Source organism: Carcharodon carcharias, chromosome 7, assembly GCF_017639515.1.
Source record: "Carcharodon carcharias isolate sCarCar2 chromosome 7, sCarCar2.pri, whole genome shotgun sequence".
NCBI lineage: Eukaryota > Metazoa > Chordata > Chondrichthyes > Lamniformes > Lamnidae > Carcharodon > Carcharodon carcharias.
The window spans coordinates 159819403-159832996 of NC_054473.1; the positions used below are offsets into that span (position 1 = coordinate 159819403).

Genomic DNA, 13594 nt, shown 5'->3' on the forward strand with positions numbered 1-13594 from the left:
GTGGGGTTCTTCAGATCAGTCAAGCATATGTTGTTCCATATGGTGTTTTAGCTCCAACACTAGCAAAATTGTGAAGTCCACACAACACCAGCAGCTATACGACATGACTAAAGTTGCATCACCATAAAAATATCATGCATTGTGATTAATTTGCTGATATTAAATTTCAGTGAATGACAGGAATTTGTCTTTGTTCCTGACAGTTCATCTATGTTTGGAACAAACAACTAAAATTTCCAAACAAGAATTTGACACTACACACATCAGTTCCACAAAGTTAGTTATTATAAAATGCGCACCCAATGCATTTAGCCAAACCCATGATAATTATACATTAAAGATTAAGATCGACACTTCACCTGAATACAGTATATTCGCTGCTGATGTACTTCTCTGGTCTGGCATGAGCTACCATATATAAAAGCAATGAACATGCTTTTTAAAATGTACACTCTTTGCTTTATAAATTTAATTTGCAATTGATGATGGGAAAAAGAGGTAGCAGTCCAACACAAATATGACTGATCCAAATCAAATTCATTCCAACATTAGCCTCCTACATTTATAACATGCTTCAATTGCTAAGATGCAGCTCTCAAATTTTCAGTGTACTTAATCATGCAGCTATGGAAGGAGGTTAATTTGACTTTTCCAAGTAATGATGTTTGTTGGTCCCAGGCTGCTCTATAAACTAAATGTGGAAGTATTGTTCAATGTAAAGGAATCTATGGTAATAACCCTTGGAAGTCAAAATCAATGCAACATAACGTCAGTGCTCACCGTGATTGCATGACCTGCGCACATCCTTAGTTTACAGCATTTACAACAGAGTAAGACAGGACAAAAAAATCCTCATCTTAAATAGCCCTTCACTCATGTTAATGCAGGTACAACTACATGCCTTTCTAAAGTAAACTGTGTAAATCTAACAACAAATAACTTCCAAGAGGCTTGCAAATACTGTTCTTTAACACATCATTGTAGGTGCAGCTGCAAAGCTACAGGGCAAATAAAAAAATATTAAAACTTGTTCGCAGAGGTTCTAGAAATGTTAAGTTGAAATAGTTGTCCTAATAAAAAAATCTAAGTTTATCTTTGAGCAACACTATACAAGAAAGTCAATTATTCACAAAAGGTCAGGATGCCATTGGGAGTTGCAGCTCAATTTGGCATAACTAAAAAAATGCAATGAATATTTTGCATTGGTTTTTTTTTAGACTTTATAGCCTCGATCTTTTGGATCAGAGGAGGACTTGGAGTGCAGGGGCCAAAGTTACCTATCCAATTCCTCCTCTGATCCATCAGGCCCTCTAGCATGAGGCAGCGGGAGATTTAACTCATGGGTCTCATTAACATATCTGGACACTGAATCTCTGCCAAAGTCAGCGATAATGACATGGAGACCTTTCAGTAGGAACAGGGAAGTTGCTGAAGACTACAGGAAACATCCCCAGCAATTAAGGTCAGCCTGGCAGTAAAGGGGCAGGGAGGAGGGTGGGGGGTGGGCAGATGTGGGTGGCATGGTGCCTAGGTTAATCATGGTCAAGGAAGGAGGGAGAAGATGGGGAATAGGAAATGCAAGGTTTCTTTTTGGACCAGGAGCAGGACTCATGCTTTTCCACAACCACAAATAGCTTTCCAAAAATGTAAAAATGCACTACTTCTCTGGTCAACTTCTGGCTGCCAGTATTGGTTTACAAAAATGTCTCCAAGTTTTTCCATATTAAAACTGAGATTAGCCACAAATGCTGAAAGCTTAATAACTGGCACTCAAAGTCTGAGTTCAGTGGAAAGAAAAATCAGCAGTTTCTATAATGAGTGGCAAAACTTCAAACCTAGTTTTAAACCCAGGTTGTAAGTTGAAAACCTGCACCACCATCTGATTAAGTGTAAGGATTCTCCTTATTCACAACAGCAGCTAATTCCAAGAAAACTCTCTCCATTGTGATCATAATCAAGGTTAGCCCATATATGACAGTCTACACTGGGAGAAAAATAAATGGCTTAGACTTTCTTTCCACCTTAAGCTAATTGGGAAAAACTTAGAACTAGAAATTCAGTGTCCGTTGATTTCTTTTGTCATTTTATGTACAAACAATATTGTATTAGTGTGTTTATCCTCAATGGTTCCAGGGATGAGGAAATTCAGTGACATGGATAGATTGAAGAAGCTGGGGCTGTTCTCCTTGGAGAGGAGAGTGCAAGAGGAGGACTGTGGGACAGGCAGAGAACTGCACCTAGAGAAGTGTGCGAGAGGAGGACCCTGAGCCAGACAGTCAGCAGCACCTAGAGGAGAGAGTGAGAGGAGGACCATGGAACAGGCAGTCAGCAGCACCTAGAGGAGAGCATGGGAGGAGGACCCTGAGCCAGGCAGGCAGCAGCACCTAGAGGAGAGTGCGAGAGGGGGACCCCAGGACAGGCAGTCAACAGCAACTATAGCAGAGTGTGAGAGGGGGATTTGGAGCCAGGTAGTCAGCAACGCTGACAGCAGAGTGCGAGAGGAGGGCCCTGAGCCAGGCCGTCAGCAGCACCTAGAGGAGAGTGCGAGAGGAGGACTCTGAGCCAGGCAGTCAGCAGCATCTACCATCCAACATCACAGGAGAAACATAAGTTCATTGGCTGGTGAGAAACTGCTGTTAGGCACTGTCATCAAGTAGCTGAGAATTAGAAAAACACTTTTTTTTAAAAGAAGGGACTACTTACATTTAAGTAAAAAACACAAGCAATAGGGAAATGAAATTAAGTTGAGGCCAGGTAAAATAATGTTGAATAAGCAAACCAAAGTAAAATGAAGTTGCCACAAGAGAAGTAAATTGAAGCCATGGCAGGACAGCGCGGTTGTATGGAATGCGTGTCCTGTAATACGTGGGAAGTTGTGGATGCTATCAGTTTCCTAGACAGCCACATGTGCAGGAAGTGTCACCAGCTGCTGAACCTTGAGCTCCAGGTTTTGGTGCTCGAGCAGCGGCTGGAGTCACTGTGGCGTATCCATGAGATCGAGAGCTACGTGGATAGCATGTTTAGAGAGCTGGTCACACCACAGTTTAGCAGCCTGGAGGCAGAAAGGGAATGGGTGACCGCCAGGCAGTCCAAGAAAATCAGGCAAGTAGTGTAGGATTCCCTTGGGGTCCCGCTCACCAATTGGTTTTCTGTTTTGGATACCAGTGAGGCCATTGGTTCCTCGGAGGAGTGCAGTCAGAGCCAAGTTTGTGGCACCACAGGCAGCTCTGCTGTACAGGAGGGGAGAAAGAAGAGGGAAAGTGCAGTAGTAATAGGGGATTCATTAGGTAGGGGAACAGACACATGTTTCTGTGGCCATGGATGTGACTTCTAGATGGTATGTTGCCTCCCTGGTGCCAAGGTCAAGGGTGTTACAAAGAGGCTGCAGGATATTCTTCTGGGGGAGGGTGATCAGCCAGAGGTCATGGTCCATGTTGGTACCAATGACTTAGGTAGGAAAGGGGAATGAGGTCCTGAAAGCAGGCTTTAGGGAGCTATGAAGGAGATTGAAAAGCAAGATCTTTAAAGCAGTAATCTCAGGATTACTCCCAGTCCCACATGCAAGCAAGCATAGAAATAGGAGAACTGAGCAATTAAACACATGGCTGAAAAGCTGGTGTAGGAGGGAGGGCATCAGATTTCTGGGGAATTGGGACCAGTTCTGGGGAAGATGGGACCTGTAGAAGACAGTCAACACCTGAACAGGACTGGGATGAATATCCTCACAGGGAGATTTACTAGTGCTGTTGAGAGGGGAGGGGAAGTTTAAACTAGATTGATAGGGGGGTGGGAACCTGAGGGCAAATTCAGAGCAGGGAACGGGAGATGGAGAATTAGTGTTTCTGAAAGACAGAAGCAACACAGGTTAAAAAATGTACAGGAATTTGACAATGTTAAAAGGTATGTATGTAAATGCAAGGAGCATAGTAAATAAAGCCGATGAGCTGAGGGCACAGATAGACACATGGCAGCATGATATCATTGCTATAACAAAAACGTGGCTTAAGGAGGGGCAAAAATGGCACCTAAACATCCCTGGATATAGAGTTTTTAGACAGGATGCTTGGTGGGGTGGGGGGGGGTGGGGTGGGATAAAACAAGCTGGGGGTGTAGCATTATTGATTAAAGAATCAATTACAACTGTGAGGAGGGATGAAATACTAAATGAAGCATCAAATGAGGCCATATGGGTTGAGCTTAGAAATAAATAAAGGGACAGCCACACTGCTAGGACTATAGTCCCCCCAATAGCGGGAGAGAGTTAGAAGAGCAAACATGTAGACAGATTTCTGAGTGCAAAAATAATAGGGCAGTAATAGTTGGGGACTTCAACTATCCCAATATCAATTGGGATATGAACAATGTGAAGGCACAGTGGGCGCAAAATTCTTGAACTGTATTCAGGAGAACTTTTTTAGCCAGCACATAACAAGCCCAATGAGAGAGGGTGAAATTCTAGTTTTAATCTTGGGAAATGAAGCTGGGCAAGTGGATGAAGTAGCAGCAGGGAACCATTTTGGAGTTAGTGACCATACTATAGTTAGATTTAGCATCATTATGGAAAAGGACAAAGATAGAACAGGAGTGAAAGTTCTAAATTGGGGAAAGACAAATTTTACAAAGCTGAGAGGTGAGCTGGCGCAAGTGGACTGGACACAGTGATTAGAAGGAAAAACTGTCAAATCGGTGGGAGGCATTCAAAGGTGAGATTCTATGGGCACAGTATAGATATTGCCCACAAAGTAAAAGGGTGGTACTGCCAAAGATAGAGTCCCCTGGTTTTGCATAAGTATAGAGGCCAAGATAAAGCAGAAAAAGAAAGCTTATGACAGTCACAAAAGACTGTAGAGGGGTACAGAAAGTACAGGGGTGAAGTAAAAATGGAAATTAGGAAAGCAAAGAGAGGTTACAAAAAAATATTGGCAGATAAAATCAAAGAAAACCCAAAGATGTTTTACCAGTACCTTAAGAACAAGAGAATAACCAAGGAAAAGATAGGGCCTATCAGTGATGTACATGATAACTTGTGCGTTGATGTTGAAGATGTGGGCCGGGTTCCCAATGAGTACTTTGTCTTGGTCTTCACTAAGGAGAAGGATGATGTAGACATTCTAGTTAAAGAGGAGGAGTGTGAAACATTCGATACAATAAGCATAGTGAGAGAGGAAGTACTCGACGGACTGGCATCCTTGAAAGTAGACAAATCACCAGGGCCGGATGGATTGTATCCCAGACTTTTGAAGGAAGCCAGGGAGGAAATAGCAAATGTTCTGAGGATCATTTTCCAATCCTTACTTGATACAGGCGAGGTCCTAGAGGATTGGAGGTCTGTTAACGTTGCACCATTATTTAAAAAGTATACAAGGGATAGGCCAAAAAATTATAGGCTGGTCAGTCTGACTTCAGTGGTGGGCAAATTATTGGAAACAATTCTGAGAGATAGGATAAACTGTCACTTAGAAAGTCAAGGATTGACCAGGGATAGTCACCTTGGTTTTGTTGGGGGAAGATCATGTCTTACTAACTTAATAGAATTTTTTGAGGAAGTAACAGGAGGATGGATGAGGGTAGTGCAGTGGATGTGGTCTACATGGATTTCAGTAAGGTACTTGACAAGGTCTCACGTAGCAGACTGGTCAGGAAAGTGAGATCTCATGGAATACAGGGGAAGGTGGCAGGTTGGATCCAAAATTGGCTCAGTGCCAGGAAACAAAGGGTAATGCTCAATGGATGTTTTTGCAAACGTAAAACAGCTTCCAGTGGTGTTCCACAGGGCTCAGTGTTGGGGCCCTTGCTGTTTGTTGTATATATTAATGATTTAGACTTAAATGTATGCGACAGATTGGGAAATTTGCAGATGACACAAAAATTGGCCATTTAGTTGATTGTAAGAGGATAGCCTGTCAACTCCAGAATGATAACCATGATTTGGTTGAGTGGGTGGAGAATAACAAATGGAATTGAATCCAGAAAAGTGTGAGGTAATGCATTTGGGGAGAGCAAACAAAGTAAGGGAATACTCAATACACGGGAGGTTGAGAGGGGTTGAGGAAGTGAGAGACTTTGGAGTGCATGACCACAGGTCCTTGAAGGTGGCAGGACAGATGGACAAGGTGGTCAAGAAAGCATATAGAATGCTTTCCTTTATTGGGCGAGGTATTGAATACAAAAGCAGGGATGTAATGATGGAACTGTATATAATGCTGGTTAGGCCACAGCTGGAATTTTGTGTACATTCTGGTCACCATTACAGGAAGAACATAATTGCTCTGGAGAAGGTGCAGAAGAGATTTATAAGAATGTTGCCAGGGTATGAAAATTGCAGCTATGAGGAGAGGTTGGATAGGCTAGGGTTGTTTTCCTTTGAACAGAGAAGGCTAAGGGGTGACCCAATTGAGGTGACCAAAATTATGAGGGTCCTAGATAGGAAAGAATTGTTCTCCTAGCTGAGGGGATCAATTACCAGGAGACATAGATTTAAGGTGATTGGTAGAAGGATTAGAGGGGACATGAGGAAAAACTTTTTCACCCAGAGGGTGTTATGGACAAAGAAATAGACAAGTTGCAAAAAAATATTTTGGATTGGGGGAGAGCGGATTTTAGTAAAATAAGGCAGGATCTGGCCAAGGTAGACTGGGAACAGCTACTTGTGGGGAAATTTGCAGAAGAGCAGTGAGGGGCATTCAAAAAGGAAATGGGGGGGGTACAGGCTCAACATGTTCCCTCTAGGGTGATAGGAAGGAGTAACAAGCCAGAGAACCATGGATGGCCAGAGATATTCAGGATACGAAGAGAAGGAAAAGAGAAGCTTTTAGCAGGTACAAGGGGAGCAAATCAGCGGAGGCATTAGTGGAGTACAGAAAATGCAGGGTGGAGCTTAAGAAAGCAATTAGGAGGGCAAATAGGGGATATGAGAAAGCTCTGGCTGGTAAAAGTGGGGAAAATCCCAAGATATTCTAAAAATACATCAATGGGAAGAGGATAACCAGGGAAAGAGTAGGGCCCATAAGAGACCAAGGGAGCAATTTATGGATGGAGCCTGAGGACATCGGTAGAGCATTGAACAAATACTTCACATCCGTCTTCACCCAGGAGAATGAGGATGAAGGTATGGAACACGGGTAGAGAGACTGTGAGGTTCTTGAACAAATTGATATAGGGAGTGACAAGGTGTTGGCAGGCTTAAAAGTGGACAAACCTCCAGGTCCGGATGATTTGTGTCCCAGACTGCTGAGGGAGGCAAGGGACGAGATCGCAAGGGCTCTGACCCAAATCTTTAATTCCTCTCTGGCCATGGGGCAGGTGCCAGAGGACTGGAGAACAGCTAATGTGGTTCCGCTATTTAAGAAGGGTTGTAGATATAAGCCAGGGAACTAGAGACAGTGAGTCTCACGTCAGTGGTAGGGAAACTATTGGAGAAAATTCTGAAGGAGAGAATCTATCTCCACTTGGAAAGGCAAGGTTTGATTAGGGATAGTAAGCATGGCATTGTCAGACAGAGGTTATGCCTAACAAATTTGATTGAATTTTTTGAGGAGGTGACCAGGTGTGTAGATGAGGGTAGTGCAGTTGATGTAGTTTATATGGATTTCAGCAAAGCCTTTGACAAGGTCCCACATGGGAGACTTATAAAGAAGGCAAATGAACATGGGATACATGGTAATTTGATAAAGTGGATTCAAAATTGGCTTAGTTGTAGGAGACAGAGGGTGATGACAGAAGGATGCTTCAGTGACTGGAAGCCAGTGTCCAGTGGTGTACCACAGGGATCTGTGCTGTGTCCCCTATTATTCGTCATTTATATAAACGACATAGATGACTATGTGGGGGGGGGGTGGGATTAGTAAGTTTGCGGGTGGCACAAAGATTGGACGGGTGGTTAACAGTGAGGTTGAGTGTCTTGGGCATGAGATGGGATGGTCAAATGGGCAGATAAGTGGCAAATGGAATTTAACCCTGAAAAGTGAGAGGTGATACACTTCGGAAGGAGTAATTTGACAAGGAAGTATTCAATGAACGGTATTACACTAGGAAGTTCTGAGGAACAAAGGGACTTTGGCATGTGTGTCCATAGATCTCTGAAGGTGGAGGGGTATGTTAGTGGGGTGGTGAAATAGGCATATGGGACACTTGCTTTTATCAATCGAGGCATAGATTACAAAAGTAGGGAGGTCATGTTGGAGTTGTATAGAACCTTGGTGAGGCCATAGCTGGAGTACTGTGTGCAGTTCTGATCACCACATTATAGGAAGGATGTGATTGCACTGGAGGGGGTGCAGAGGAGATTCACCAGGATGTCGCCTGGGATGAAACATTTAACTTATGAAGAGAGGTTGGACAGACTTGGGTTGTTTTCGTTGGAGCAGAGAAGCCTGAGAGTCGACCTGATCGAGCTGTACAAGATTATAAAGGGCATGGACAGAGTGGATAGGGAGCAGCTGTTCCCCTTAGTTGAAGGGTCAGTCATGAGGGGACATAAGTCCAAGGTGAGAGGCAGAAGGTTTAGGGGGGATGTGAGGAAAAACATTTTTACCCAGAGGGTGGTGACAGTCTGGAATGCGCTGCCTGGGAGGGTGGTGGAGGCAGGTAACCTCGCATCCTTTAAAAAATACCCGGATGAGCACTTGGCACATCATAACATTCAAGGCTATGGGCCAAATGCTGGTAAATGGGATTAGGTAGGTAGGTAGGTCAGGTGTTTCTCACATGTCAGTGCAGACCCGATGGGCTGAAGGGCCTCTTCTGCACTATGAGATTCTGTGGTGCGGATCTGAAATTCACTGTCTAAGTTGGTGGTTGAGGCTGAAACACTTAACTCATTTAAAGGGTACCTGGATCTGCATCTGAAGTGCTGTAGCCTGCAAGGCTGTGGACCAAGTGCTGGAAAGTGGGATTAAAATGAGCGGCTAGTTTCTTTTTTTGCCTTTTGGCCGGCACAGACATGATGAGCTGAATGGGCTCTTTCTGCACTGTAACTTTCCTATGGTTCTATTAGGAGAAGATTTGATCAAGCTGTTGAAAATCATGGAGGGACGTGGACAGAATAGATATGGAGAAACTGTTCCCATGGGGGAAAGGGTTCAGAACCAGAGGACACCAATTCAAGTTAATTGACCAAACAAAGTAACGATGACACAAGGGAAAACGTTTTTACACAGTGAGTGGTTAGGATCTGGAATGCACTGCCTAAGAGTGTGGTGGGGGCAGATTCAATCAGTGCCTTCAGAAGAGAATTTGAAAATAACCTGAAGAGAAAAAATTGTAAGGTTATGGGGAGAAGGTGGCGATGTGTGACTAGGTGAGGCGTTCTTACAGCCAGCCAGCAGAGACACGATGGGCCAAGTGGCCTTTCTGTAACCATTCTATGATTCATTTAAACTTGCATCTATGCTAGATGCAGAAAAGTCTTACCGGTGCAATGGCCCTTTTCCCTTTGTCGGAACATGCTCCAGATCAGTAATCAGCATGAAGCGACGGTGGAAGTAGTGTAGTTGTAGAATACAGGCGAGCAGATAAAAGGCAGGGATCAGAATGCTGGAGAAGAGCTCACTGACACTGAACTGCTCCAATCCCATGTCAGCCAACCTGTATTACCAAAAGAACAACGTTTAACTGTTAAGTGTATTGACAAGAACTTCAATAATGAATCTGTCCCTTTTTGTCATCTTGGCGCTTGACTTGAATGGAAACCCTTTGCCCATTCCACTTTCCCGACAGGAACATGGCCTACTTACCCAAGCCTCAATAGCTTTGATGCAGTTGGCAGATTTGCGGCTCAGTGAGTTACAAGTAGGTCCGACTGGCGATTAACCAGCTAAAGTCATGCGGTTATCCAGCCTGGATCGCTATAGTGCTCCTCAATGCTCAGTCAGCCAAGACCATCAATCTATTCAGACTCAGACTTGGAGGATTTTCTGGTGATGACAAGACTAACCCGCTATCTTCGATAAATAGTAATATCAGGTTGGCTGATCAATATTCAACACCTCTCTGGAGTACAGTGGATCTGTCTATCTTAATTTCTAAATTCACTGAGTATGCCACAGAGGGTTGACTCAGTTCCACTCTTATGCTGTTAGGCGTAGGAGCCATCTTGCCCAGAATAAAACCCCACTTACTACTCCCTGCCCCTCCAAGGATAATTGTCACTAGTTGGCCATGTACTATGAAAAATCATTTTATTTAATAAGTTTAATATGTGGAATGTATCACAAACAGATTTGAAAAAATCCATAAAAGCTTAAGAGCTAAATTTCTTCTGGGCACATGCACATAATTACTACACCATATACAATACTGGGTTTGCAAATATTTCAACACTTCTGACATTTGTTATTTTGATGAAGCCGAGGAACATAAAACAAACGCATCTGCCAGAAATAAAAATGCACATACTGTTCATCTGTTAATCCTGTGAAATTTTTCCAGTACTGTGGGAATTCAGCAAATTGAAAAGTGTAAACTGAAATGAGGACCAGCATAGTGTACGCAACAACCAGCCACCAGAATACTTTCAGCAGCTTACGCCATAGAAAGTAACAGACCTAGTAAAATGAACAGCAAGTATAAGACATTAGCAAAGGCAGAAGAAATTCAACACTTCTTTTACACAGCATATTTGAAACAGGGTATTATTACAAATTATCAGACCATAGAGTGATCCCATTTACATTTCCCTTCAGTCAGCCCAACTCTAGTCTGAGTCAAGCATATCACGTTGCTTCACAAGCTTAGTTTCTATTTTGATGCACAAGTATATCACGATATATATGTGTGGCATTGCTATGTATTTTCTCTGAAGAAGAGTCATAAGGACTCGAAACGTTAACTCTGTCTTTCTCTCTGCAGATGCTGTCAGACCTGCTGAGTTTTTCCAGCATTTTCTGTTTTTGTTTCAGATTTCCAGCATCCGCAGTATTTTACTTTTATCAATGTATTTTCTTAATTGTCTTCCCTTTTCTACTAAAGGTAGTGATTTAGTTCTGAGTTTTTACTGTTGACCAGTATTTGACTGTTGTATTCTCACCTGGTAGAATGAGAGGCAAAGAAGGAACAGGAACATATAAACAATTTTATACACAACAATTCTTCCAGTAAAACTGACAATGAAGAACATCCCTCCACAAACGTAAATCCAATATTTGGCATAGAAGCTCATTACTAGCCCTCCAAGTGCTTTCAATACTTCATTCTTCTCTTGGCCTGTAACATAAACAAAAGTAAACAATGAAAATCTGAAAATTGCAGAACTCAATGATCAAATATCAAGAATTCTCATGCACATCAGGTTTGAACTGAAAGCAGTTAAGAACATAAAATGTAGGAGCAAGAATAGACCATTCAGCCCTTGCGCCTGTCACACCATCCAGTGAAATCATGGCTGATCTTCCTGCCTATATCCCGTGATTCCCTTAGTATCCAAACATCTGTCAACCTCAGACTTGAATATACTCAATGATTGTGCAGCTATAGCTGGGGTAGACAATTGAAAGGTTCACAAACCTAATTCATAGTTTTCTTTGGGTTGGGTTGGAATATTGTCAATGTTAAGCCTTATGGCTGAATTTTTCTCCTGGTTTACACTTACTAAGGGAGGGAAGTACTTTCTGGAACTTTGTAAATCACTTCCCACAGAGGCAGTAGGAAGCCAGAACCAGGTCCAGGGAAGAGACACAATGGACCATTATTGGGTTGGTGATTTCATGGTCCTACAATAATGTGATTTTTTTCTAAACCATATGACAAGGAACAAAACAAAACAACCTTTATCTATGGCAAGAGTTGAGCCAAAAGTGTTGAGTTGTTTGGAAACAAGTTTTAATAAATATTGTTCTTCAAAAGAATATTTATTTCTTTAGAAGAATGCTACCAGAAGTGTCTGCCAATGAATTACACAGAATATGCAGCACAGGAACAGACCATTCAACCCAGCTAATCTGTGTTGGGGTTTATACTCCACACAAGTCTCCTCCCATTCTAGTTACTGCTGCTTAGCCTTTCAGCATATCTTTCAATTCCCTTTATTCTCATGTACTTTTTCAATTTCCTTCTGAAAAGATTAGTTATTTGCCATAACCACTTCTTGTGGTAGCAAGATCCATGCTCTAAACACTCTGAGTAAAGAAATTTCTTCTCATTTCTCTACTTGATTTATTAACAATTATTTTATATTTATGGCCCTTAGTCTTGGAATCTCCCACAAGCAGAAAAATGCTCTCCACATCGAAACTGTCCAACTGTCATGACGATGAGACTTGTTCATGTGGAATATTAATCTTTAATTTCATCAGCTGATCAGATGTATATTGAACTTCTTTAAAAGGATTCTTAAAGCAAGCAAAGGCACTGACTTAAGATGGCTGTCACAGGTCACCTGACATGTCTGCAATTCCAAGCTGGTCAATTTCTGGAAGTTTCCAATGTGGATTACAATAGTACGTGCCAAGCAAAATCTCCTATGGAATGATGGACTGGCTCTCACCATATGCATTTCTAGAGCTATATTCCAAACCCCCAGGCAGAGACAAAAAATCTGTCAGGAAATGTCTATACAGGTGTTGATCTGTTCTTCCTAGCTCATCACAGGGAAAAATGGCCCATTCAGAAGTGATGCTGGAGCATTAAAAAAAAAAATCAGCTCGGCTATAACACAATAGCCAAAGTCTGTCCAGACATAAGCCAATCAGTTACCTTCTGTAGAATACTGAAATCATCATGGGGAAAGAGTTCATCTGACCAGAATCACAATTTTGTAATGTCTTTTAGTACAACAACTTGGCTGCCTTTGGAAAGTCTAAAGAAGTCTGCAAAAGGAAAATTAACACCATCTCTCTCCCTGCTGTCTCAAGTTCAGAGCCCTAACTCTGTCACATGTTGGAATACATCAGAAATAGAGGGCAGAATTTTCTGCCTGCCGGGCCCGACCCAATTTCCAGCGGGTAGGGAGCCTATCTCTGCTGGAGAAGCGGGCCCCGCCGCCATTTTATGTGGGCAGGCCAATTAAGGCCCACCCAGCATGACATCCGGTGGGAAGCGCTATGCACTTCCTGTGCGGGTGGGGGGGATTCCCCAAAAGCAAGAGTGCACTCTTTCACGCATGCGCACAAAAGAGCGCACATCTCCCTGAGGCTAAGTGCTTCCTCAGGGAGATCGCTGACACTTCTAAAAACATTAAAAATAGAAAAATAAATCCTTAACATGTCCTCCTCATTTGACACCAAAACGTTATTAAACTGCTTAAATCCCTACATGAAACCTCACCCCGCCGGTGGATGACGTTTCATGTTTTTTCTAATTCCCGCTGGGGCTCCCGGCCTGCCCACCAGCCTTTACTTGTTTTAATTATCCTGTCAATGGCCTCAATTGACCATTGACAAGTCGGCGGGCCCGCAGCTGATTTCACTGCACCCCCACCTTCCCGAAGATTTAAATGGGGCGGAATGACGTCGGGAGTTCCCCCCAATGTCATCCCGAATAAATTTATGAGTTGGCGAGCGGGCCCCGCCCCCTGCTCGCCAAAGGCAAAATTCAGCCCAGAGAATTTCAATAAAAAGGAACTCTGCCTCCTTATATAATACTGGGGTCAACGGTCAAA

The 13594-nt window shown here is 42.9% G+C and overlaps 1 protein-coding gene across 5 annotated transcripts in view; it reads right to left on the reverse strand.

Annotated features, from left to right (window-relative positions):
• piezo1 (piezo-type mechanosensitive ion channel component 1) overlaps nucleotides 1-13594 on the reverse strand; it is a 358563-nt gene that overhangs the window by 108320 nt on the left and 236649 nt on the right. For all 5 annotated transcript variants that reach the window (XM_041191993.1, XM_041191996.1, XM_041191992.1 and 2 more), the window contains 3 exons: nucleotides 11027-11202; nucleotides 10396-10544; nucleotides 9412-9585 (listed from right to left, as the gene is read on the reverse strand). In XM_041191993.1, coding sequence (XP_041047927.1) covers nucleotides 9412-9585; nucleotides 10396-10544; nucleotides 11027-11202 — 499 coding nt within the window. The remainder of the gene's footprint in view (nucleotides 1-9411; nucleotides 9586-10395; nucleotides 10545-11026; nucleotides 11203-13594) is intronic.